A 26,014-nucleotide genomic window follows, 5' to 3' on the forward strand; every position below is an offset into this window, starting at 1 on the left:
CAAAATTTATTGTTTGAAGCTCGTCAACATTTTATTTGATCAATGTGTTTACACTTTATCTATTTTATCTCAGTGATATAATTTCTTCATTAATGCACACAATACTATATATAAAGAACTAATTATACTGGTCGAGAGAAAAGCTACTGGGCTGCCCGATTTATACCACTAGTTTTGCCCCCTTGACATGGTATTAACACGTGACAACCACATTGTCAACTTGTTAAAAAAAAAAAAAGTAAAAAGCAAATCAAAGCTAAGTAGCACGTTGTCACCCATAAGCATTTGAAAATGAAATACATAGCCCCATTTGGAACCCTAGATTGTGTCATTCTTTCCAAGCTGCAAACCAAAAACTAGGCAGCTCGTCTCGTCCCGAGCATTTGAAAAATTGAAGCCCAAAAATGTGTGGTATCCTGAGTATCATAGTCGTCGCCCTTTTTATCAAGAAACTCCACCCTCGGGCCCTTACTGGACCTTTTACCCTACAACCATTTGAACCTCCCCTCGGGCTAGGAAACCTTAACCCCTTAGGCACAGTTCTACGATCCAAGTAGAAGAAGCAATAAATCACAAAGAAAGTAATAAAAAAAAAAAAAATCACAGAACACCCTTGGTTGGATGGCTTAAACAATCTCAAGTGCTTAATTTCCTGAAAAATTCAAAAACTGGCATGACTTTGATGCAAACCCAAATTGAAATGAGGTATCAATTATTTTTTCCCAAATCACTTCAGAATATAATATCAGTTATTTTATCTCAAATCATATATTTACGCTCATTCTTTCCTTATTAGTAAATATTTAGTTTCAAGTTTTGGAAGTGATTCTGATCTCGAGTTTGACCAAATTTCTTGTAGGATTTTTGTTTATTTATGTATTTAATTTTCATCCAATAATTTTAAGTTTTACATTTTTGAAAAAATCATCATAATTTCTAATTTTGCAATTATTTAAGTCCGGCTTGTGGGCTTCATAAAATAATTTTGAATTTTATTATTAATCAATAATTTTCAGTATGTGTTTTTGGGCGAATATCGTCTTGTCTGTATTGATCATCTGTTGAAACTAGCCGTCATAATTAATCTAATCAGAGCTTAATCATCTTTTCTTGGGTTATATCTCATCAGTTTTTATGGCGGGTGGTCGTGGTCGTCGTGGGCATGTTTTGAACGAGGAAGTCTTGTATTGTGCTTGTAGCGTTCAGGATGTGATGATTGATGATTTGCATAGACAAGTAGCAGAGTTAACTCGGGCTCTAGCGATGCAAGATATTGGTGATAGTGAGATGGAAGATCACGATTCCAATTCCAGTTTTGAGAACGCGTATTATAATCGTGCTCTATTCTGAGAGTACCATGGTAGGTAGGAGCGTCTTGGTGACCTCAATTTCAAAATTGATTTAATAGAATTTTCTAGTACACTTCAGGCTAAAAGTTTCGTTTATATATTGCATGAGGTTGAGTGACTTTACTACTATGAGGAAGAAGAGTTTGAGTTTGGACATTCTTCCATAGGATGAAACTCTATACCAATTTACGATACTTATCCTGATGAAAATAACCTAGTAGATGAGGTAACTATTTTTAATTAAAATATAGAAAATTTGAAAAAATAAAATGGTTGTGAAGTTTAAAGATCATGAAATGACTTTCGAGACAACTAACTATATTGATTTTGTAGAGTTGAGGATTGTTTTTCAAATTCTTCTATGCAAAATATTTTTTTTGGATTTGAGATGTGGGAAAGAAGCTTAATTTTGGAGTATAAGATGTTCGATATTAATTACATTGACCCGATCAAATCAATTTTAGTTTGTCCATGATCATCGGGATGATACAACAAGAGGAAATAAAAATTGGTCTAATTGGATATTGAAAAGATCGACAATAAAGTTTAGAATTTGAGGACGAATGCTCTACAACCCGGTGAGAATGATGCAAATCCAAATTGATATGGGGTATCACTTATTTCCCCCCAAATCACTTCAGAATAATATCAATTATTTTCTCCCAAATCATATATTTACGTTCATTCTTGCCTCGTTAATAAATATTTGATTTCATGTTTTGGAAATGATTCTGGTTTCGATTTTGGCCAAATTTCTTGTAGGATTCTTGTTTATTTATGTATTTAATTTTCATACAATAATTTAGATTTTTTCATTTGTAAAAAAATGATCATAATTTTGAATTTTACAGCTATGGAAGTCCAGCTTGTGGGCTTCATAAAATTAATTTCGAATTTTATTATTAATCAATTATTTTCAAAGTTTTCTTTGTGTTTTTGAGCGAATTTCTTATATATCTTCTTTATGTTAATCATAGTGACTGTCATAATTAATCAAAATTCTATCTGGGGTTAGACTTCGAGGTCCTGCTTAGATGATTTCTCTGATATTTGAGCTGAAGAGCAGATTTTGGAATATGGTTATTGTTCCTCGGGGGGAAAAGATACAATCCAGATAACAAACAACAACAAAATTTGTGGGACGTAGTTGGGTGAAAAAAGCAATATGTGAAGTCATAAATAGGTGAGTTGAACCATGTGATCATCTTGAATTGGCTTTGCTTATTCGATCGGTCAGTATCATTTACGCTATAAATGCCCAACTCAAAAAGATCGAGGAAGACAGATGAGTGTAAAGGAAGCATTAATTATGGCGGAATTATTTTTACTTTCCTACTTTACAATTCACACACATATACAGAAGATGGTGGGAAAAAGAGAATTGTTTTACTATAATAGAATAGAGTACAAAGACAGATGCACGGAGACGACAATGAATTAGTTTTGGGTTGCTTTCTACTTTTTTTTTTCTCTTTTATTTAATTGAAACACGGAGATCAGTAGTTGCAAAAGAAGTAGAAGCCACTTTTCTCAGAGTAAAAACTTTGCACAAACATGAAAATCATAAGCTGTCTCTCTTTGCAGCTCCACACTTGCTAATTAGAGTCAATGATTAGGTGCAAGTCACTTGAACTTGAAGAAGCTGTCTCACTCTCTGACGGCAAGGGCATTTGCATGTAAAATAAACGCCATTCTTCAATGCTTGCCATTTGACAGGGATCTAAATCGGGAAACGAAACATTTTCTTGAAGTTTCAGAATCTTCTGTGCTTTACCAAGAATATCAACTGCATGTCTCACGCTGTCTTCCCTCTCTTCAATGGCGCTGTTCAAACACTTCACGGATATGAAACGTTGCATGTTAGTGAGGCAAGCACCCAGTATATCAGAGATCATGACAGCTACTGTTTCAAATAGTTTGTTACCCATCTGGGCATTTTCGCCTTGTCTCTTTAGCAGCAGAGTTTGAGTTATCCTATACATGGAATTGGCAGCCAATATCTTGATTGGCCATTTCGAAGGACCGTGCTTCAAACATTGCGGCGTGTGATTCTTGTGGAACTCCAAAAGCTTGTTCTTTGCATTATCTGAAAGTTTTTGAAGTGTTTCCTGTTGGGTTTTTCCTTGAAGGGATAGTTTATGGAGATCAACATCCAGCCACTTGCGATAGAGTTCCACTCGTACCCACAGCCCCTCTGCTACCCTCCTGATGTTGAGCAATTCTTCTCTTGTGTCCAGGTTGTTTTCTAAAAGTCTTATATACGTCAGGCCCTCGTTCACACTACATAGTAATTCTTCAACTAATGTAGGATTGATGTTTGGAAGTGCTGCTGCAATACATGTTAGTGTCACCACTGGAAGAGCCCAACAGTTTGGTGGTTCTTCAGTTTCTAGAGAAGGAACTTGGTTACTGTCAAACTCAACCACTCCCTTGAATCCATCTGTAGAGTTCTTCAATAGTGTGATGAGGTATTTAGGTCCTCTCTTTTCAGCCTTCCGAAACCAGTAATCAGTAGGGCCCCAGTTGTATTTCTTCATCATCTCAACCAATGCATCCTCGCCTTCGAGATCCAAAACAAAACGGCTTAGATCCAGCTTTATGCAAGGCTGTGAACCTGAAACTGATTCAATGTCTGCATCACTCTTGAATATAAACTTCTTCTTCAAACCTTGGTAGCAGTGGCAGCAGTACAAGATCCAGCTTACAAATAAAGTGGAAATGAGTCGAATCCACTTGCTCATTAAGACAAGTCCAATCTGCGCTCCGATACACAAGTTTAAGAAAAGATCTTTTGCATCATGAACAAGTTTCCTGCACTGCTTGTTACGAACACGTATGAAAGTTAATGGGCTCTCTTTCATCTCTACTAAGCTCTGAATCCAGTAGTTCTCTACTTTAAACCCTTTTCTGCCAGTTTGATTTCCTCTGTTAGGGTATGAGAAATTGATGGCCATGAACCATCTACATGCTGGACCAATAGTACCGACTACTACTGCAATCGTCTGAGTAGCAAGAACTAAAGTGGTCGACCACTTATAATCAGACTCTCCGCTGCAAAATTTAAATGACCATGGCATAAGCTGGGATCTAAGCATAGCTTGCGCTAAAGTTGCGAGGCTCAGAAGACAGAATGCTCCAGAAGCTGTGCATGTCACGGAACGCCCCACCACAAACTGGGGGCTGCCCGTATGAGCCATCATCCAATATTTCATGAGATCTTCTCTAAGTTTGTCAACAACCGGTTTCCCAGTTTGATTCAAGCCTTCTTTGAGAGCTAATAGGTGCTTTTTATTGTACTTGAGCTCCAAATACTGCTTAGTGTTTGGAACAGTCAAGGCAGAAAAACTCAAGAGAAGAAGCAAAACAAGCATGTTAAACAGGATGAAAGCATGTTCTTTCCAGAAAACATAGATTACTCCGGTGGCTAGTTGGATGCAAATATTCACAATAACAGTGATAACAAGTATTCCTAATGCCAGAATGTTGGTGAACATTTCCTTGTTCTGCATGGTGCCAAGGGAAGGCATAGAATTACTCATTACCGTACAAATGAAAACAGTGTTGCTAAGCTTTGCAAGCTGATCCTGCCGGCTAGGCATCGAGGTATTCAAATCCACTGAGAGTTTGATTGCCACAGCTAACAAGGTGAGGGAAGTAGCGTTGAGAGAGGAGAACTTGCAAGGGAACCAGAATTTCCGATAGCGGATCCCTTGGATGACATCCGCAGTCATGGAGATGAGGAAGGCCAGGGACGCTACTGCAGCATAGAGGCCCATCCATGGCATTGGCTGGCTGTACTTTGTGTCAACCAGGTTCCCATCAATGTTGCATTCGAGCTTCCCCATCTTCTTCTTCTTCCGTTTCCCCGTTGGGCGAGAGGCCGGTTTGAACCTGTTGTAGCACTTACTTCTCTTATTTAATTATCTGGTGCATGACCGATCGATCTTGAATCCTATATATCTTTCTTATTCGACTTTTGCTCCATATATTATGGTCGAATGCGCGTTCTTCTTCTTGTTTAATGGACCAAGACTTGAAGTGGACGAGAAGATTCGATCGGTCGGCTCCAAGGATTCGATTGCTCATATCTATATATTGTCTTTGTATTTATTATATATGATCGTCTCCGCCTTTAATATTAAGTAATTTGAAGGGACACTGGTAGTGGAGTGGGTGTTACCTAATACCTAGTGACATCGATGCCCAAATTTTATTTAGTTTATAATTCGTGACATCCGTACGTAAACCGCGTGACCCAATTTGGCTTAAAAAATATATTATAATTGGGATTGATTATGATAGATTTCCAAGAAATTTCTATTGCAGCAGAATGATCAATGCCTAAGTTTGATTTCTTTTTTGACTGCTAGTGCTAACCGCGTAATCGATGCCTTCCCGTCTGAATTTATGGATTCCATGTGGGCATGCAGCCGCGTGAGCTAGGCCGAGATGACGTATATATCGTTTGGGATATCTTGTTTCTTAAAGCTTTTACGGCCAGAACTAACTAGCTAGCAGCTTCCACCAATATCGAACCTTTAAAAGATAATACCCACAAAGTTTTAATGCTTATCCTGAGTGTTGAAATCTTTAATCATTCCTCATGTTCTGAGGTGCTTTGTGACCGGTGACCGATATTGTCCCCATGATTCCATTCATGCTACTTTTATAAATTATAACATAAAATGTTAATCTTAAATATGAACATTTGTAATTTATTTGATCATATGTTATTAACATAAATCATTATACTAAGTAATCACATATAAAATAATGATATAGTAATACTAATACTAAATTACTATACTAATATATACTATAACTATAATACTATCAATAATATAGTTATAATAAATTAAACTCATTATAACAATTAACAAATACTAATATAACAATTAACCAACTCACTATAGCTATAGTTATACTTATAATCTAATATAGACTATAGTTATACTTATACTAATATAGTTATATTAAATCACTATAACTAATACTAATATATAGTTATACTAATAGTCTAATATTAATACTATATAGTCTAATATATTATATAGCTATACTAATATATTGCTAATACTAATATATAGCTATACTAATAGTCTAATATAGACTGTAGTTATAGTTATACTAGTATAGTTATATTAAATCACTATAACTAATACTAATATCATTATAATATAGTAGAGTTATAGCATAATATATGTATAATAGACTAATAGTATAGTTAACTTAATATGTTAGTATTAAGTTCACTATAAGTCTAGAACTATATATAATATGTATATCACTATTAATATTGGTATAGTCTATAGTTATTTAGTACAAAGTAATTACAAATATTAATGTAATTAACTAAATGTAATCATATACAAAATGTAAAAACTAAAAATTTTAATATATTGACAATTAAGATAGATTCATAATATTAATACATTGACATACTCTAAGTTAGTAACATATTAGCAATTAAAAATAAAAATATAATTATAATTAATTATTTTTTAATCACTTAATTAAATGATCCATATTGAATAGTCTACTTAATTTTAATTTTAGTAATTTAAATAATTTTTTAATTAAATTATGTGTCAAAAAGATGAAAGCATAATATTATACCTCATATGCCAAACACAAAACAGCGCTGTTTAGTATGAAACAGGACCTAAATGACGCCGTTTAAGTCCGGGGGGAGAATTTTGAAATTACTAAGTTGCATGAAACGGTGTTGTTTCATGCAACTCAGTTTTTTTTTTTTTTTTAAATAAACCGTCTGTTGAAACGGCACCATTTCAATGTTAGTTTTCACATCGTTTCATGCAACTTAGTTTTTTTTTTTTAAATAAATTGTCTGTTAAAACGGTGCCGTTTCAATGTTAGTTTTCAGCCCCCCAACCCAAAATCCCTCAATTTTCACTTTCAGTCTTTCACTTTCCACCCCCCTCCCCGAATGGCGAAAACCCTAGCCCTCCCTCCATCACATCCCCCCTCTCCAACCCCTCTGGCGCCTCCATGACTACGTCGAAGTTCTCTTCATCCCCTCCGTAGCGTCTTTTCGCTGATTGTCGATTGGTACTGTCTCTCTTTCTTTGGTTTTTAATCTCTTGAGTTTTGATGGTGTTGATTCTAGTTTTGAATCGTTGTTGTTTGTTGGTCCTTTTGTGGTTTCTGATGTATTTTGGAATTGGGATGTGGGTATGCTTCTGCCTCCTGTAGATTTAATTAATTTTCTTGATTTAATTGATCAGAAATTTTGTGTGCATCCCGCACAAAGTATGTACTATCATTGATTTTATTGATCTGTAATGCTCCTGCAAATGAATGATCCTGAATAGATGATATTTGTGATATTAGGGTTTTTTAATCCGAAATTGAAGATTTTTGTGATTGTGTGTTTGTGTTATTAGGATTTTGTGATTGGGTTTTTGAAAATTTTCTATTGGAATAAGATTTGTCACTCTGTGTCCTGTTTATCAATTCGGGTTGAGGATTTGAATAAACTGTAAAGGCTCAACAAAAATAAATAAAAATAAAAATAAAAATAAGGCTTACATTATTATAGTGCAGTTAGTGAGTTATTAAATAAAAATAAGACTCAAGTCAAGTCAATACTCTATAATTTCAGTGCAGCAAACATTACTTTTATTAATTATAGCAGCTTTTATTAATTTTATTTTTGTTACTACAGAATCACAGATGGATCCTTCAAATGAAATCGAAACATCTGGCTATTGTCAACCTTTAGTGGAAATTATCATGGAATCAAAAGCAACTAATGATCTGTTTTTTCCAAAATCTAATGTAAGTAAGCCATCTATTGGTAGGAAAAGATCTATAGTTTGGGATTATTTTGGAATAAAAGTATAAAACAAATTTTTTGAAGGAGTTTTTTTTTATTAACAGATTTTTAATGACAAACTTACATTTTAAAAAATCGAAAAATTGGACCAGACAGGAAACCGGTAAAATCAGATATATCGGTTTAGGAGGGTAACAGATGTATAATCAATTTTAAAAAATATAAAACCGGTACATATCGTTTCAGTCTTAAATTTTGTCAAAAACTAGACCGGACCTAATCGATTACACCCCTAATGCAGACTAAATGCACTCTAATTTTAAACTCCTCTGAGGGCCCCACAATTGACAAACCTGCTTTCAAGGATTTGAAAGAGACATTTCACTATTTTCATTATACATTTGTCTCATTTTTAAATAAAAAAAAGTTATAATTAAAAAGGACATATGTATAAAAGAAGTGGTCAGCAAGCCTCTACGTCGGCTTTCAATTTTTTTTACAAGTTTTTGTTTGATGCGTTGGTTGTAACATAATATGTCAGGTGAACAGTGATAATGGAGACCCATATATTTTATAACTTTTTATTAATATATTTAAACTCATCTTAACATTTAAATACATTTAAATTCATTTTAGGTGAACCTCACAAAACTTTTTCCGTTATTCTCAAAACTCACTCCATTATTCTCTTATTTAATTATCTGGTGCATGATCGATCGATCTTGAATACTATATATCTTTCTTGAGTAATATTAGAGAGAAGCCATTATAGCAGTACACACTTTATACTCACTGCGTGGCTGCTTCTAGTTGATTGTTCCCAACACTCATTTGAGGAAATGTGTTGTTTACATAATGCCACATCATATGTATAAAATGAATGCTCCCAATAATAATTTTTATCTATATTTATTCAATTGTTATTCGACTTTTGCTCCATATATTATATCGTCGAATGCACGTTCTTCTTCTTGTTTAATGGACCAAGTGTACTTGAAATTGACGAGAAGATTCGATCGGTCGGCTCCAAGGATTCGATTGCGCATATATAAAAATATAAATATATATATATTTATATATATCTATACAGTACGTCTTTGCATTTATTATATATATGATCGTCTCCGCCTTTAATATTAAGTAATTGAGTAATTTTAGCTATAATTGTGAAGTGTTCTAACACCACGTAATCGTTTTGAAAAAGAGTAAGATTTACTATTAAAAAATTAATTTTTTTCACGTAGATTCTATATTTTATTCACTTTTTTTTTTAAATAATTATTAGACAGTTACGCAATTCACGATTGTAAATATCTATTCTTTAAGTAATTTGAAGCGATACTGATAGTGGAGTGGGTGTTGTCTAGTGAGGTCGATATTGTACAAATTTTATTTAGTTTATAATTCGTGACATCCGTAAACCGCGAGACCCAATTTGGCTTAAAGGAAAGATTATAATTGGGATTGATTATGATAGATTTCCAAGAAATTTCTATTGCAGCGGAATCAATGCCTAAGTTTGATTTCTTTTATGACTGCTAGTGCTAACCGCATAATCGATGCCTTCCCGTCTGAATTAGGAGGAAGCTGGTGGATTCCATGCGGCCATGCAACCTCGTGAGTTAGGCCGAGATGACGTGTCGTTTGGGATATCTTGTTTTTTAAAGCTTTTACGGCCAGAACTAACTGGCTAGCAGCTTCCACCAATATCGAACCTTTAAAACACAATACCCACAAAGTTTTAATTTATAAGCTTATCCTGAATGTTGAAATCTTTAGTCATTCCTCATATTCTGAGATGCTTTGTGCCAATGACCGATGTCCCTATGACTCCATTCACGCTACTTTTATTTGTCTTCATTTGCTATATATTTTTTAAAATATTTTAACTAGAAATAGATTACACAAATGTAAATACATAAAATAACGTAATCTGATGCAGTATGTTAAATTATAAAGTTACTTTGTAAAATAGATTTAACAAATCACGTAAAAATACGTCATTTTATATAATTTTTTGTTTGTAATACTTATCTTAATATTTTTACTCAAAACAACACGACCCCTTAAAAGAAAAATTAGGGTGAAAAAAAAGTAATCATATTGTCTACATGCAAAAATTTAATCGGGATACAAAATGAAAAATCATTTGAATGCATATCATATAGACAACAAGCTTAGTGGTCTGAATACTGAAACAATAAAATCATTAGAAACCCCAGAATTCACTAGGATGAAAAGGAAAAAAGAGCATTATATGTATTAGAATTGTATTAATCAATTCTAGATATCAATTTTGCTATATAAGGTGGCCTATATATAGGAGGCCGAAGGCTATATATACAAGAGCCTTACTCAACCAATGTAGGACTAATGCACGTACATACTTAACACATATACACTAATACTAACATATACACTAACAATTTGTATATATAGAATATGGTGGGTGAAAAAAAAAAAATAGAAAGGAAAAAGAAAAAGAAAAAAGAATTCTATTACTTGAAACAAACCAGCTGCTAAAATCAGTGACCTGAAATCTTCATCCAACTGAGGTATTGGAGAGTATTTCTTGTTAATATTATCTACTGGATCACATTTTCAAAGGCAAATTAAATACAATAGCATATGCAAAAATAAAAATAAAAGAAGAAGAAGAAGAAGAAGAAAAGGGAAATGTTGTCTTACGAGGCAATCATCATGCAGGCAACATCAAGTAACCGTATGTACCGTTGCCTATTGATCATCACATTGCCTGAAAGATACCGGTCTATGTAGTTCACAGTCAAATATAATGTGTAAGGTACAAGCCTGTACTCTTCAGCCACCTGTAGTTAGAAAATAATTTCAGAACTTCACCAGATTAACCTTTGCACACCCTGATATTATAATACTGCAAACATATATTCTGATATCCTAAAATCCTCATTTTCAAGTTAGTAAAAGTGATCCTCCCAAAATTTACATCGTTTAAAGTATGAATTACCTCCACAAGCCAATCAATCAATATTGCACGCATGCTAGCTGGTATTGATGTCCTTTTGAATTCTCTCCATGAAGCCTGTGGAAGGCCTTTTCTTCGTCTGCAATTCCCAGGAGTACTTAAAACATATCACAAGAAGAAAAGATACAGACTAGACTAGAATCGCCATGGATGCCCACTTACGCTGAAAAAGATTTTAATAGTACGAGACGTACCTCAGACGCACACAAGTACTTGTAAATGTCACAAGCAAAGGTTGCACAAATTAAGCTGTGGGTCCGTGTAATTTTTATCAATATTTACATTTTTATCATCTGTTTTCATATGTGCTAGGACATCTCTGTTGCAGATATTTCCAGCAAGCAAGTCAATACAAACCGTACTCGGAAGTCAAGAATACGTGAAATTATACTCCACTGCCATAAAAGTTAAACAACAACATATCATGAGTCAAAATTTTATGGAATATAAAGGATGAATGATTGATATATTGGTATGCCATAATGAAATACCAATATTTTCATGATGGTCTGAAATGTAGAGGTTTCTAAATGTCTTTCTGACGATGGAAACACGTTAGTACATCGGTTCGTTGCTACTCTCTCTCTCTCTTAAACTGCGAGCAAATCGGAAGATTTCCCAACTGAAGTTATGAAAATCGGAAGATTTTATTTGCTGTGATTGGGTTATTTTTTGGTGTGATGTATATCCGTATGGATTTGTTTGATTTTGTTGGGGTTATTTTTTGTGAAGTACTGATCCACCTGATCATATGTGAATATGCAAATATAGTTTTTAGTTTTTTTTTTTATTGTCATGTATATGCGTATGATGTGATTATAGTGTAAGAAATTAACTCATGCACCACTGAGAAAAGAAAGAATAAGAACCATACTGTCAAGATTTAGGAGAAGAAGCAATTCGAAACACACGAGAGATTTTTTTTTTGTTTTAAGAAAGCGAGAATATGAGAGAACAGATAACCAGAATTCAAGAACAACATGTTCCGTAAATGAGGTTCAACATGAAGCTATTCCGCATTTACAGTCTGAACCAATTGAGTCATCTCCAAATGACGAAGTAGTGGCTCTAAGAAGATCCTCAAGAATACGTAGGCCTGCTATTCTAGATGATTTATTGTATACCTAACTGAGTTTGATTTTGACGTTGGACTTCTAGAAGACTCAATTACATTTTCACAAGCCATGAGTGGAGATAAATCTAAATTTCAGTTCGATGCCATGAGGAATGAGTTAGAATCCATTTAAAAGAATCAAGTCTGGGATCTCATCGAATTACCAGAAGGGATGGCAACAGTTGGCTGCAAATGGGTTAATAAAACCAAACGAGATTCTTCTGGTAATGTCAAACGATATAAGGATAGACTTGTCGCTAAAGGATTCACTCATAAGGAAGGCATAGATTATCATGAAACCTTCTCTCCGGTCTCTAGGAAGGATTTGTTGACGATAATCATGGCCTTAATAGCTCATTTTGATTTAGAGCTACATCACGTAGATGTAAAAACAACTTTTCTTAATGAGGATCTTGATGAAGTGGTATACATAAAACAACCTGAGGGTTTCAGTGATGACAGTCAAAAAGTATGCAAGTTGAAGAAGTCTTTTTATGGACTAAACAGGCTTCCTATCAATAGTATTTAAAGTTTCACAAAATTGTTATCTCATACGGTTTTATCGAGAATCTTGTTGATCAATGTATATACCTTATAGTCAGTGGGAGCAAATACATTTTTCTAATCCTATATGTAGATAATATTCTTCTTGCAAGCAGTGATTTGGGCTTATTACATGAGACAAAACAATTTCTCTCCCAAAACTTTGAAATAAAGAATATGGGTGAAACCTTTTATGTCATTGGCATAGAGATTCACGAAGACATGAAATAAAAAGTCTTAGGACTGTCTCAAAAGATCTACATTGAATTTTTTTTAAAGAGATTATGTATGAAAGATTGTAAAGTCTCTGTAGCTCCCATAATCAAAGGTGATAAATTTCATAAAGGTCAATCACCTGAAAATGAATTGGAACAATAGCAAATGAAAATTGTGCCTTATGCATCTGCAATAGGTAGCTTGATGTATGCTCAAGTTTGCACCTGTCCAAACATATGTCTAGCAGTTAAATTATTGGACCACTATCAAAGTAACCTAGGTCTTCAACATTGGATAGTTGCAAAGAATGTGATACGGTATTTGCAAGGAACCAAGGACTACATGCTAATCTACAGGCATATAGAAAATTTACAAGTGGTTAGCTAATTAACTCAGATTTTGCCAGTTGTGTAGACACCAGAAAGTCTACTTATGGATATATATTTCTTCTTGTTGAAAGAGCTATATCTTGGAAGAGTACAAAGCAATCTATAGTTGCTACATCAACTATGAAGGTAGAATTTATTGCGTGGTATGAAGCAACAACACAAGCCATGTAGTTGAAGAATTTTATTTCTGGTCTTAAAGTTGTTGATTCCATTCGAAGACCAATAAAGATTCTTTATGATAACACCGTTGCAGTGTTCTTCTCAAAGAACAGTAAAAGCGGAAGCAGAATCAAGCATATCGATATAAAATATTTAAGTGTGAGAGAAAGCATCAAGAATAATGTGGTGTATATTGAGCACACCAGTACAGATTTGATATTAGCCAAACCAATAACCAAAGGTTTACCGGTTAAATAGCTTTAGGGTCATGTGGATCGTAAGGGCCTATCTAAAGTGTAATCTCTCTCATGTTGCTATATATTCTACAAAGAATAAAGTTGAATTCAGTTTTAGTTTTCACATAAAGTAATGAATTCGTTATATCCATTGGGTGATAAAGTTGGACCCGAATGACTTTTTTTAGGTGTTTATAAAGTATTTTAAGGGATACTATGTATTGTGACGCATGGAATGAAAATGCTCACTATAAAAAGCAATACCGCCATGGTTCGTGTATAGGATACCTTGACAAAATTGAAGGCATTATTTTTTGGCCATTTTAGTTTTACCTATTGAGTGAACCAAGTAGGAGAATGTTAGACTTTTGGTTTCCCTAGAGAACCATTTGTCTTCCCTAAGGTGGTTCACTTAATCTAATATAATTCACTTCATCTATCAAGCATAGGTAATTGCCCTTAATAAATAAAGTGGTTAACTCTTGCTATTTTTTTTATGGATGAAATAATAAGGATAGCCCAAAGGTTGATAGTAATAAGTAAGGATCCATAGTCTTGCCTATATAAAGGAGCTTGTGTTTTCCATTAGACTCACCCCATAAAGTTCTAAGGCAAAATACTAGAAGTCTCTTCTCTATAGAAAATCTCTACTCTTTTTTGTAGGTTTTTTAGTTCCCAAACCCAAATGGCTGAAGGCCGTAAAAGATCCAATAGATCTCTTTATTCTTTCAAGAAGATTTTACATTCTATTCTATTCAACAAAGCAATTGGACCAACCAGAATGCATGCAATTGAATATATTTTCTTAGCATTTGGTCACTCAAAATAGTTTCCATGAATTTGTCATTAAAAGTACTGCCTTACACATCTTGTAAAACTCCAATAAATTGACTAGCCCCAATTTGTGATAAGCTACATCGGTGTCCGTTCTACTGTGGAGAAAACATATGAAAATGGGAGAAAAAAATAGCTTCCAATCCTACACAAAAGGATTGTTCTATGTATGCGCATAATTTCCATGTAAAGGCTTTTACCTTTCCTACTTTCTTGGTAACCATGGGAGTGGCCACCAAAATGCTAAAATTGCGTACAGTTAGGACTGCCCTACTTAGCCAGTGGCTACAAAACTGAGGCCCTGCTCTTTTCGAAAACAAAATCTGACCAAATTTAATCATTCTATTAATAACATATCGTTACTATTTTTAGCTCCTGTTGGGCCTCTATGTGTTGAGCCCGGTTCTATTTGTGGCAACTCGGTTGATGACCCAACCTGACAATGATCCATTGCATTTTTTTTTTTAATGGATTTTCAATGATCCTTTTTGACCCGTTTAGCTCTTGATCTGACCCGACCCTCTGTTTAGGGTTTACTATATATTGTACAATACGCTTGTATGGTTGCCACATTGTATCTTTGATTATCATTAGAAATAAAGATTCTTTGTAGCTTTGTAGACATTGACACCTTGTCGAATCACGTAAACTTTGTGCAGTGTGTGATTTATTCCACTTTTTTTTTCTTATTGTTCCTAACAGCTCCCTGCTTGATAATATTTGTAACAGTTGAGCAGAAATGTAGGATGATGCAAGATTTGAACCTTTAATCAGTTTATATTTTCTTTTTGCAGATATTGGTGTCCGAAAGAAGCATATGTCAAGGCCATAGGGAGCGGACTGGCATACGAGTTGGACAAAGTGGAGTTTCATAATACCAGATGGCCGAGCATATCTATTAAAAATAATGGGGAGGATGCGAGGGAGTGGAAATTTTGGCTTTTTGAGTTGGGGAAAAGACATTGGGTTAGTTTTCTTCCGTGTTTTAGCTTATATCTTTCATTGAATTCTTGGCTCAGTATGCTGTAACAATACAGCAGTTGGACAATATGACATGAAAAGCTAACATGCATGATAAATTTTCATCAGAGTGAGATGCATTCGAAGCTTTTATTGAACTTAGGATGGCTCATGTTATAAAATAAAATTACTCTTAATCGGGTCCGATATAAGTGGGTAGCTTGGCCCCGCCTCCCCTGTATGGAAGTGGATCTCCGTCTCAAGCCGATGTCGGGGGGCTGACTAAATTAATATCCGGGTCTTCAAATGGGGCTGATGGAGGTGACCGCCTCTCGCCTAAATATATATATAAATTGTATTTATATATATATATAAAAAAAAGACCTGCATGGAACGCATCGCCATGCCCAGGTTTTTTTTTTTTAACCCACCCCCCAGCCCCCCCTCTTGATTCCCTCCCTCGCTCAGACCCTCAGTTGCTCTCAGTCTTTCCCTCTCTTTGAGTTCCTGGCGCCTCACCGAGTCCCTCTCTTTGCATCGTCGTCCTCATCACCGTTGTCGTCGCAGGATTCGCACCCGGTCCCTCTCTCTTCATCTCCGTCACCAAAGATCCGAAGGTAAGAAGCCTTAAATTCAAAATTTTTTTTTTTTTTGTGATTTATATTTTTAATAGAAATTGGAGAAAGGATATGGTTTATCGGAGATGGAGGATGAGATTTTGTGAATTGTGTACTGTGGAGCTTAGACTATGCATGTGGTTTGAACTTTGAATGAGTCTCGTGCATGTGATTTTTTTTTCTGTAATTATTATTTTTTTGTTTGATTTATAATTTAAAGAGTGCCATATTATTTGTGTCTAATTAATTTGAATTGGAACCCTAAATTAATTTAGGGCTCCAATCCGAAACCCTAAATTAATTTAGGGGTTGCAAAGATTGAAACCCTAAACGAAATACGCTAAATTAATTTAGGAGTTTCAAAGATTGAAAGCTCTAAATTAATTTAGGGGTTTAATCTTTAAAATTCCTATGCACTAGGGGTTTAAAAACAGAATTTCATGTTTCCTACCAAATTGAACAAAAAAAAAAACTAGAATGCACTAAGGTATTTCACTACAATCATCTCATTTTAACTCAAACTTGAAAGGGGTAGACCATCTTAGACTTTAGTTGGTAAGTGTATACTTCAACAAACTTGATAAGGCATTGACCATGTACAGTAGGGATGCCAATTCATATTGACATAAAGAATCAAGATGTTAGGTAAGACATGGATCAATTTTTTTTAATCATTCTTGCTCTTTCTATTTTTATTCTCGAGCTTTGTTTTAGTATTTACCTGCATATATATAACATAATTCTTTACCTAAAAATGGCAAAAAAAAAAAAAAAAGAGATAAAAAAGGCATATTATGTTAGTTCGGGCTGACCAAATATTGTTTTGACTTTGAGTATGTGATTTGAATGGTTATTATATAGTCATATCGTCTTGGACTGTATACAAATTCTATTCTAAATTTATTACAATGTGTCCTATAATGTGATTATATAAGAGATTTTGAATATCCTGTTAATTAAATTATTTATTAATACATAGATTTTATCCTTTATAATCTTCAAAAAACTAGAAGGATATTAATGCGTGGTGCCTTATAATTGTAGAGTATATGAATGTGAAGTGATACTTTTTTTTACTCTATTTTTTTTTATGTTCATTATATAGTTGCTATGCTTATAGTCATTCAAGTCTAAGAAACTATAATCTATATTGTTAATATATAGTTGGCATGTTGCTATATTTTCTATAATTTCAGATTTCTTTTTTGCTTGAGTTCATGGATATGCCAGCAGATTCTAGTGCCAGCTCTCCTTTTCAGGCCGAGGGCACCCCTATCCCTACACCTACACTTACCCCTCCTACTCATATTCCTACCCCTAGCCCTATGACACCTTGCCTTGCCCCCAAGCCCAGTAAGAAACCTACTTCAATAGTTTGGAGTCATTTTACCAAACTAGAGGGTGGTGACCCAGATAACCCCCAAGCCAAGTGTAACCACTGTGAAAAAATTTATAGATGTTACTATAGGAAACATGGCTCCTCACAATTAAAGGTGCAAATAGAAGAGCAATGCAAAAAAGGTCTAATATTAAGATCATTACAACAGAAAAACCAATCTAGGCTAGAAATTGGACTTCAAAAAATGACGGATGAGACTAGTGGGGGTGCAACTTTGAGGGGGTATACTAAGTATGATCCCGATGAGTGTAGAATACACCTAGCTCGTATGGTGATCATGGACGAGCTACATTTTCAACTTGTTGATGGGAAAGGGTTCCAAGCGTATTCTCGCTACTTGAAACCAAAGTTTAATATTCGTTCTCGCCACACGGTAGCAAAGGAGGTAAAAAAATATATTTACATTGAAAATAAGAAGTTGATGGGTCAATTGGCGGATCAATTTATTTGTCTCATCACTAACACTTGGATATCGATCCAAAATTTTAAATATATGTCTTTGACTGTGCATTTTATTGATTGTCATTGGACATTGCAAAAGAAAATTATAAAATTTTATAAAATCACCAATCATAAGGATAAGACAATTGGGAAGGCCTTGGAGGCCGCAATAAATGAGTGGGGGTTCACTCGAGTTATTACAGTCACAGTCGATAATGCCTCATCTAACGATGTCGCATTGAGACATCTGAAAACCTATCTTAGAGAGGCAAATAAGACACTCATGGGTGGTGAGTGTCTGCATATGAGATGTGCGGCACATATTCTGAATCTGATTGTCATTGATGGTTTGAGCGATCTTCATGATTCAATTGCTCAGGTTGGGACTGCTATGAGATGGGTGAGATCTTCTCCTTCAAGGTTGGAGAAATTCAAGGTTGCTGCGAGATCTACTGGTTTAAAATCTAAGAAGGGTCTTTGTACTGATATGCCTACACAATAGAACTCAACATTTCTGATGTTGGAGGCAGCCCAAGAATATAAGTTGGCATTTGCATTATTGGATGATGAAGACATCCAATATATTAAATATTTTAATAATCACGGGGGATTAGAGAAACCAGTAAATGATGATTGGGAAATTGTAGCTATTTTTGTAGAGTTTTTTAGACTTTTTTACGATGTCACCACGAGGCTATCTGTAACTTTGTACCCTACATCTAATGTTGTATGTCAACAAATATGTAGGGTAAAAGAAGAATTAGATGACATGGTCGCGGGTAGTCACATTAGGCTGCGGGAGATGATATTGATTATGAGGACAAAGTACGACAAGGATTGGAGAGATTTAACTAGGGCTAATATTTTGTTATATGTAACTGTCATCTTTGACCTGAGGTATAAGTTGGATGGTATGATATTTGGATTGGGCCTTGCATACGGGCAAGTATGGGCTGAGCTTATTGCAGCAAGGGTTCAGGAAACCCTTAATGGATTATTTGATGAGTTTTCCACTCTGTGAAGTTGTAATATTGTGGCACCTACACCTACTCCATCAGCCTCAGGCTCACAGTTTCCTGAAGTCGAGGTTGGGAAAAGACGTAGATTAGAGTAAGGCGAGAGGAATGAGCAGACCCCCTTTCTCCGGAGTTCTGTAGAGGCACAGTCAGAGATAGACAGATACTTAGTAGCAGAGATTCTACAATTTTCATGAGATTTCGATATATTAAGTTGGTGGAAGGTGAATGCCATGAAGTATCCCATCTTTGGAGAGATAGCCCGCACACTTTTGGCCATCCCTGTTAGCATCGTAACCTCAGAGTCGGCTTTTAGCACCGAAGGGCGTGTATTAGATTCATTTCAGAGTTCATTAGCTCTTGCTACTGTGGAGGCTTTGATTTGCAAGCAGAATTGGATCAAGGGAACTCCAATTCATGTTCCGGATGTTCTTGAGTATGAGGAGGCCGACGTCGAGGAGGCCGACGTCGAGGAGGAGGGTGATGATCAGCCTGGATCTGGTATTTATTTTAATTTCATTTTCTAATTTCTAATTTTAATTTATTTATCTTCATTTAACTGGTATTCATTAATTTGATTTCAAATTTAATACTTATAGTGATACATGAGACGGTGTCTACGGTTACTTCCGATGCAGTATGACTTTGTATTGGACCCACCATTGCCATGGTTTGCACAATTTCTCCCCTAATTATTTTTTGTATTTAAAATTTTGTTTCATCTTTATAACTTAATTCTAATTTGTTTTATTTTTAACTTATTAATATTTCAGGTTTTATAACTTATTAACTTTTTTATGATCTTGATTTTCAGTTTCACAGCAATCGACACAACTCACTATTTAGTGAACTCACCGCTACGGCTCCATCCCAAAATCAAATTGATCAAATTGAAAAAATATGATTTTGTTAATTTACAATTAATTGTAATGTTACTACAATAGTTAATTGTATAATTTATAATATTTATTTTTTTTAGAGGAGTTTATAATAGTGTAATAGTTTATTAATTCTCTTAATTTGTATCATTGTAAACTACTTATTTTATCTCAGCGCCTTTGTGATGATTATTATTTAATTAGTTAATAGTTAAAACTTAATATCTACTTAATAGTTCAATCTATGATTATATATATATATATATATATATATTTTTTTTCAATTTTTAAATCTATATATTTCTTAAGTTAAATTATGAGTCCAAAGTGGCCCAAAAATCGATTCTGAGCCATTTAGAGTCTAGAAAATTATACTGGGCCGAAGGCCCATTAAGAGGATGCTGGGATGCGGACGGATGGGAGTCTACCCCTGCACCCTGGCGGATGCACGGGATAGGGGTACGGGGAAAAATTCCCCACCCCTGCATATGCAGTGGTGGGGGGCGGGGGAGGGGTGGCCCCACCCATAGGGCCGGGTATCACCCCTACTGGGACAATGGAACATATACGCAGATGTAAATGTAACTTGAGAACTAACAATACCGGCACCTACGTAGGCGGCACTTTAAACTGGGCGAACCACTGCATGCTAGTGTGTATATATAAACATATATATATATATATATATATATATATATATATGTGGAGACCGAGCCAGCAGTACGCCTACTTTATAGTCAATGTTTCTAGCGATCTATTTGGACGTGCTTAAACTCGTACAGATTTTGGCGTTTCGGCCCAAAGTGGAGTTCAATACGGCTTTGCCTTCAAGTCCTAAATTTGGGTGCATCATCGTTACAATAGCTGCAGCTGCTGCCAATACTGTTGATGTTTTTCTCAATGGGTCTCATGAACCCATCATGCCCAATCGCTGTTAGGTTGAACATCGATCTTGTATTAATTAAGATTAACGTCTACAATTTGATCTTTAATATCAATTTATAAGGTTTAGCACTCTTAATTAATTTCTTGTTACTTAGAAGTCTAGAGAATCATGTTGATGATCATCTGCTGCCTAAGCCTTACCTTTTAATGATGATTGTTGTACGTTGCCAACCGACCTTTGATTACTTCATAACTTGAAAGAAAAATTCCTAAATGTATAGAATATTAATCTAATTAAGGGTAATTAGAACATGAAATTGGGTGCTTTCTTATACCTATATATCATGTGTGTGTGAAAGAGAGAGTATGTATAAATTAATTAGATATCGCACTTATTTTATCATCCTTCTAACATCATATTTAATTTTGACAAAATATATTATTTATATTACATATATGATCTCTGTCGAGAGATTTTAATGATATATTAGCGATTTACTTGGAAATTAATTAAATAAATTTAGCATGTCTTTCCTACACATTGTACGAGTTTTCCCACGATTTTCAATTATCTTACGGTACGTACCTAGCTACATACTGAAATTATATTATTCTAGGCCAGGTTGGCTGCAACAATCGCTATGATCATCATTACAAAGTAGGTCAGCAGATCAACATTTTCTAGATTTCCCTAGCTAGTACAACGAAATTATATTATTTAGATTTATAACTCATTTCAACTCATCTCACTACTATTCATCAATTTTAACCCATCCAATCATGCCCGATCGTTATCATTCAATCATGACCAATCATAACGATCGGGCATGATTGGATTATAAGAATCCTGGAGAAAAACATCGACAATATTGGCAGCAGCTGCAGCTATGGTAACGATGAGGATTCCGCAACTAATCATCTGAAGCCCCAGACCTCTTGCGCTCCACATTGGTATTTTCTTTTCCATTATATAAATCTTCACTGGGAAGTAAAATACGATGGGCCAAAATGCTAGAATCTCAATGAGTACAAGAATGTCCAAGTAAATCGCTAGAAACATTGATAACAAAGTGGTCACGATCACGAAAAATGTCCTCAAAACCAACTGGAAGAGCTTGAATTCGTAGGTCCAGATTTTAATTTTCCTCTTGATGAATTCATTATCCGGACTAAATCTTTTCACAGCAGCTTTCTCAAACATTGCGAAAATGGGTTGGACAAAAATTTGGTATGCACCTGCATAGTGGAGTACCATTGCAGAAATTGCTATGTTTAGAAGCCAATGATGTTCATAGAAGCCATAAAGGAATATGTATTCAGTGGTTTCCTCTCCCAAAGCAGCGTAACCCAGGCAGCCAAAAAATAGGCACATACAGGCTGTGGCTGGAAGGCCATAATGAATGGCCTTCCTCATGATTTTCTGGGCCTCTTGAGCTGGTAATCCACGGCCAATTGTGTCCTGTTTTACAATTTGGTTATCTCATATTGTAAGTCGAATTAACATTTTAGATGAAAATATATATACCTCAATTTCAAGAAGGACGCTAGAGAAATCGAATGCGCCAGCTATATCCCCAAGCGCATTAAAGATCAGCCGCGTCTTTTTGGCTCGAGTCATATTAATGTTACCATGAGGCTCCAGACTTCCTTTGATGCTCCAATTATTACCTTGTAATATTTATGCAAGGTGAAATATATACTGACTTGCTATTGGATATCCCTGTACGTACGTACGTACGTACATATATTTTAATCCAAAGAAAAGTTATGCATACTGACTTGCTATTTTGGTGAGAGAAAGGCCAACACCAATTGATGAATAAATTAGGAACGCCCCGAAACAGAGAAGGGTGAGCCAACGTAAGCGACGAAAATCGGAAATTTGGGAGAGAAGTATTTGAGTGACACCAAATACAATGAAATACGGTTTCTGATAAACCCAACATGGTATCTTAAAGCTGCCGTTGTTGTTTTTGGTGCATTTAGAGACCCATTGGATATCCCTGTACGTACGTACGTCAAATCAAATCAAAATCCAAGTAAACGGCCCATGCATGCATCAGCCGCATACTAATCGAGTTAAACTCCAAATGTAAGAGGGCAAATGTATATTAATCAAGATCAGATCTATCAAACAAACGTACGCCATCATTTGGGATGCTGAGTCTGTGTACAAACTGGCAGTCACAAGAAGATTCAAGTACTGAATTACCCAGCATATCTTGACATTTGCAGTACGGCCGGCACCTTGAAAAACAGCCAAATAAATTTAGGGTTAAATCTAAGATTATTCTTTGCATGGTTTTCTTATTACTTGTTTGTTAAAAACTCTTTGGATTTTATTAAGTTTCATGTTTTGTATGAATAAATTTATAATTTGTATCTAGAAATTATATTTTTAATAGTACTTTTTGTATTATATAATATAATATATATATATATATTAATACGATATGCAAGGATTATGGAATGTGTAAAAAAAAAAAAAATTAGTTACTTTTAGAATAATATAATTTCACCCCAAAAAAAAAAAAAAAGTTTATTCCTTGATCATCATCATCAAGAACAGTACTCGATCACTTTGTGATCAATTTGACCACTGATTGAAAACAAAAATTTCGTAGGATTTCAATACCTAGATAGGATCGAATGACGTCCATGTAAGCGGGATTTCTCTTGTCAGGGTCATCAGGTGAAAAATAGAAGTCGCAGAGGATTATGGAGGCAATCCAAGTAAGGAAGGAGAACAAAATTATCGCAGCAGGACCAGCAATCCATCCAAGCTGAGCCATGTTCCAAGCCAAGGACAAGACCCCAGGCCCAGCCACAGCCAGTAGTATGAAACCAGTTGCAGTCAAAACCGGCCATGGCACTGGTTTAAATTAAATTTTAACACCAAACACCAAATCAGTTTACTTTTGTATATTTTGAAAAGAAAATTCATCATTTTAATGATTACGTACCAAGTACAGGATAAGAATTAAAAGATTACTTAAACATAAGAAGTTTCAAGTTTGAATAAAAAATAAAAAAAATAAAAGCATCTAACATGTCAATTGATTTCAATGTTTTTTTAACAAATAAAGATTATTATTTATCACATAATTCCTTCTCAATATAAACTAGCAAATAATTTATAAGAAAAAGTCACTTATTTTATCAAGAAACGGCCTTATCTCAACAATATTAAAAGTAAAAAACAGACGTTCAATTTTTTTTTTTTTTTAAATCTAGTCTTAACAACGTTTATGGTTTAGAGTTTTTAATTGGCTTGTCCATATTGTTCAACATAAGTTTTCAAAACAAAAGCTAAAGAAAATGACACATGAAAAGTCATATTATGATGAATCAACGAGCATATATATGATTGATAGAGAATAAAATATATTTGAGATTAAAATAATGAAAAATGATAGTATTTCTCATGGTTTTGCCAGCTCATTTTGACAGCTGATATATTTTTTAATTATTTTTTATTTAATAGTTAAATATGTGACTATTATTGTATTCTTTTAAAAATTTTTTTATAAAAAGTATAATAATTTACACTAAAGGGCACATCCAAAGGTATGCGCTAGACAGCATAGCAAAAGCACCCAAAAAAATTTTTTATATTATAATATTCTTTTTATATTTATTCTTCCATAATTTTAGATTAAATTAATAAAAAAATATCAGAATTTCAGGAGGAGGGAATGGATCTAGATTTAGGGGATGAAACTAATTGAGTTCTTCTACTCATCATTTCTACACTCCATATTTGTTAAGGAAAAATATAAAAAATTATGTGGGTGTATATATGGTGTAGGCCGGATGTTAGCCACCTCGCGGGTCTTGGCCGGGTAGCTGCTGCCCGTTATTGTTGGTTGAACTGTTGTCCACCATGTTTGTTGATCTGAAAGGTCAGAGTGCAAGAAGTTGTGGTTAGATTGATACTGCTTGTGTGGAATAGAAATAAAATTAGGTATAATATGCAGTTTCGATGAATCTGAATAAAAGCTTTAGTAGCTTCCAGTCATCATTTAGGATAGCTCGAAAGAGAGGAGCATAAAAAGCATGAGATTGAGATAATGAGCTATCACCCTCTTCTATTATTTTCTTTGATCTTTTCTAAGATCAATATTGAAAATTAATTACAAGAATTAATATGATATTACGTATGTATGAATGAGTGGATATACAATATATGGGTGACGATTGAGTACTTATATAAAATAATAACAGAAAAATAAAAATATCTGAAACATAAATTAATTTTTTATATATGTCGAAATACAATATTCAATCAAGCATGCATGCAGGACAATCAAAAACACCGAAGGTAACCAGCTTCGTACCTCGATCAAGTTGATAAGCTAGCTTCAGAAAGACTAATGCGGTTTTTGATACAGATCTCACCCTTTGGACGAGAGTTTTGGTACAAGTGGATTAGATTTTATAGATCCACGTCCACCACTACCATGTAGAGATCATGGCCGTCTAGGCTGGTTTGGATAGAGATGTTTTCATCTCATTTAATATTATCTTATCTCAAAATTTAAATATTATAAATATAAATAATTTTTAATTTTTAATTTTTAACTTTTTTATCTAATCATTAATATATAATTATTACAATTTTATGAAACTTTTAAATAAAATATAAAAAATAAATCAATTTTTTTTCAAATTCTAAAATAAACATAATATTAAAAAATAATATTTTAATTTTATAATATTTTTTTCAACTTTTTTTCTCTTCTTTCTCAAAACTTTACAAAATATTTTAATTCAAACTATCTCACTACTATTCACAATTCTTCTCATCTTATTTTATCTCAATTTATTATTCAAACCAATCCTAAAACTGGATAAATATTACAATATTGACTATATTGTCCAAATTAAAATATAGAAGAAAACACAATATTGGTTCTTTAAAATGCCGCAAAAGCTGTCCATAAAAACTGACATTAATGTGATCATTTTCTTACATGGTAACTCTTGTGAAATCTCTAAAATATACCTTTCATTCAGCCCAATAATTATGTATTATAAAATTAATTAAAATTTAAATCTTAACGATTTGAGTATATAATAACTTTTAAATATTTTTTCTTCTTAATTTTTCAATCTAATGATCGTAGCTAAAGTAATGGTAATGAAAATTATTAAACTCTGGTAGTTGAAGGCATAAAT

General features: G+C 34.1%; 2 protein-coding genes across 2 annotated transcripts; both read right to left on the reverse strand.

The window, feature by feature from the left end:
- Positions 1-2,944: 2,944 nt before the first annotated feature.
- On the reverse strand, positions 2,945-5,194 carry LOC108999054. The gene has a single exon (XM_018975847.1). The coding sequence runs from the start codon at positions 5,192-5,194 to the stop codon at positions 2,945-2,947; it is 2,250 nt and encodes a 749-aa protein (XP_018831392.1).
- A 16,270-nt stretch (positions 5,195-21,464) lies between these two features.
- Positions 21,465-25,238, reverse strand: LOC108999037 (amino acid permease 4-like). Its single transcript, XM_018975832.2, has 7 exons — positions 25,174-25,238; positions 24,661-24,731; positions 23,472-23,708; positions 22,981-23,083; positions 22,616-22,839; positions 22,362-22,504; positions 21,465-22,295 (listed from the first exon to the last, which is right to left on the reverse strand). Exons 2-7 carry the CDS (start codon positions 24,719-24,721, stop codon positions 21,639-21,641), a joined length of 1,425 nt encoding a protein of 474 aa, XP_018831377.2. The 5' UTR covers positions 24,722-24,731; positions 25,174-25,238; the 3' UTR covers positions 21,465-21,638.
- Positions 25,239-26,014: the final 776 nt, after the last annotated feature.

This window comes from Juglans regia, chromosome 15 (genome assembly GCF_001411555.2).
Source record: "Juglans regia cultivar Chandler chromosome 15, Walnut 2.0, whole genome shotgun sequence".
In the NCBI taxonomy this organism is placed as follows: Eukaryota; Viridiplantae; Streptophyta; class Magnoliopsida; order Fagales; family Juglandaceae; genus Juglans; species Juglans regia.

Excerpts from the sequence above, each read along its gene's own strand:
- LOC108999054 (XM_018975847.1), bottom strand. The coding sequence starts at position 5,194 with ATGGGGAAGCTCGAATGCAACATTGATGGGAACCTGGTTGACACAAAG.
- LOC108999037 (XM_018975832.2), bottom strand. The coding sequence starts at position 24,721 with ATGGTGGACAACAGTTCAACCAACAATAACGGGCAGCAGCTACCCGGC. Across the intron at positions 22,840-22,980 it reads TCAGCATCCCAAATGATGGC|GGATATCCAATGGGTCTCTA; the intron begins GTACGTTTGTTT and ends ACGTACGTACAG. Across the intron at positions 22,296-22,361 it reads GCGTCCTTCTTGAAATTGAG|GACACAATTGGCCGTGGATT; the intron begins GTATATATATTT and ends ATTGTAAAACAG.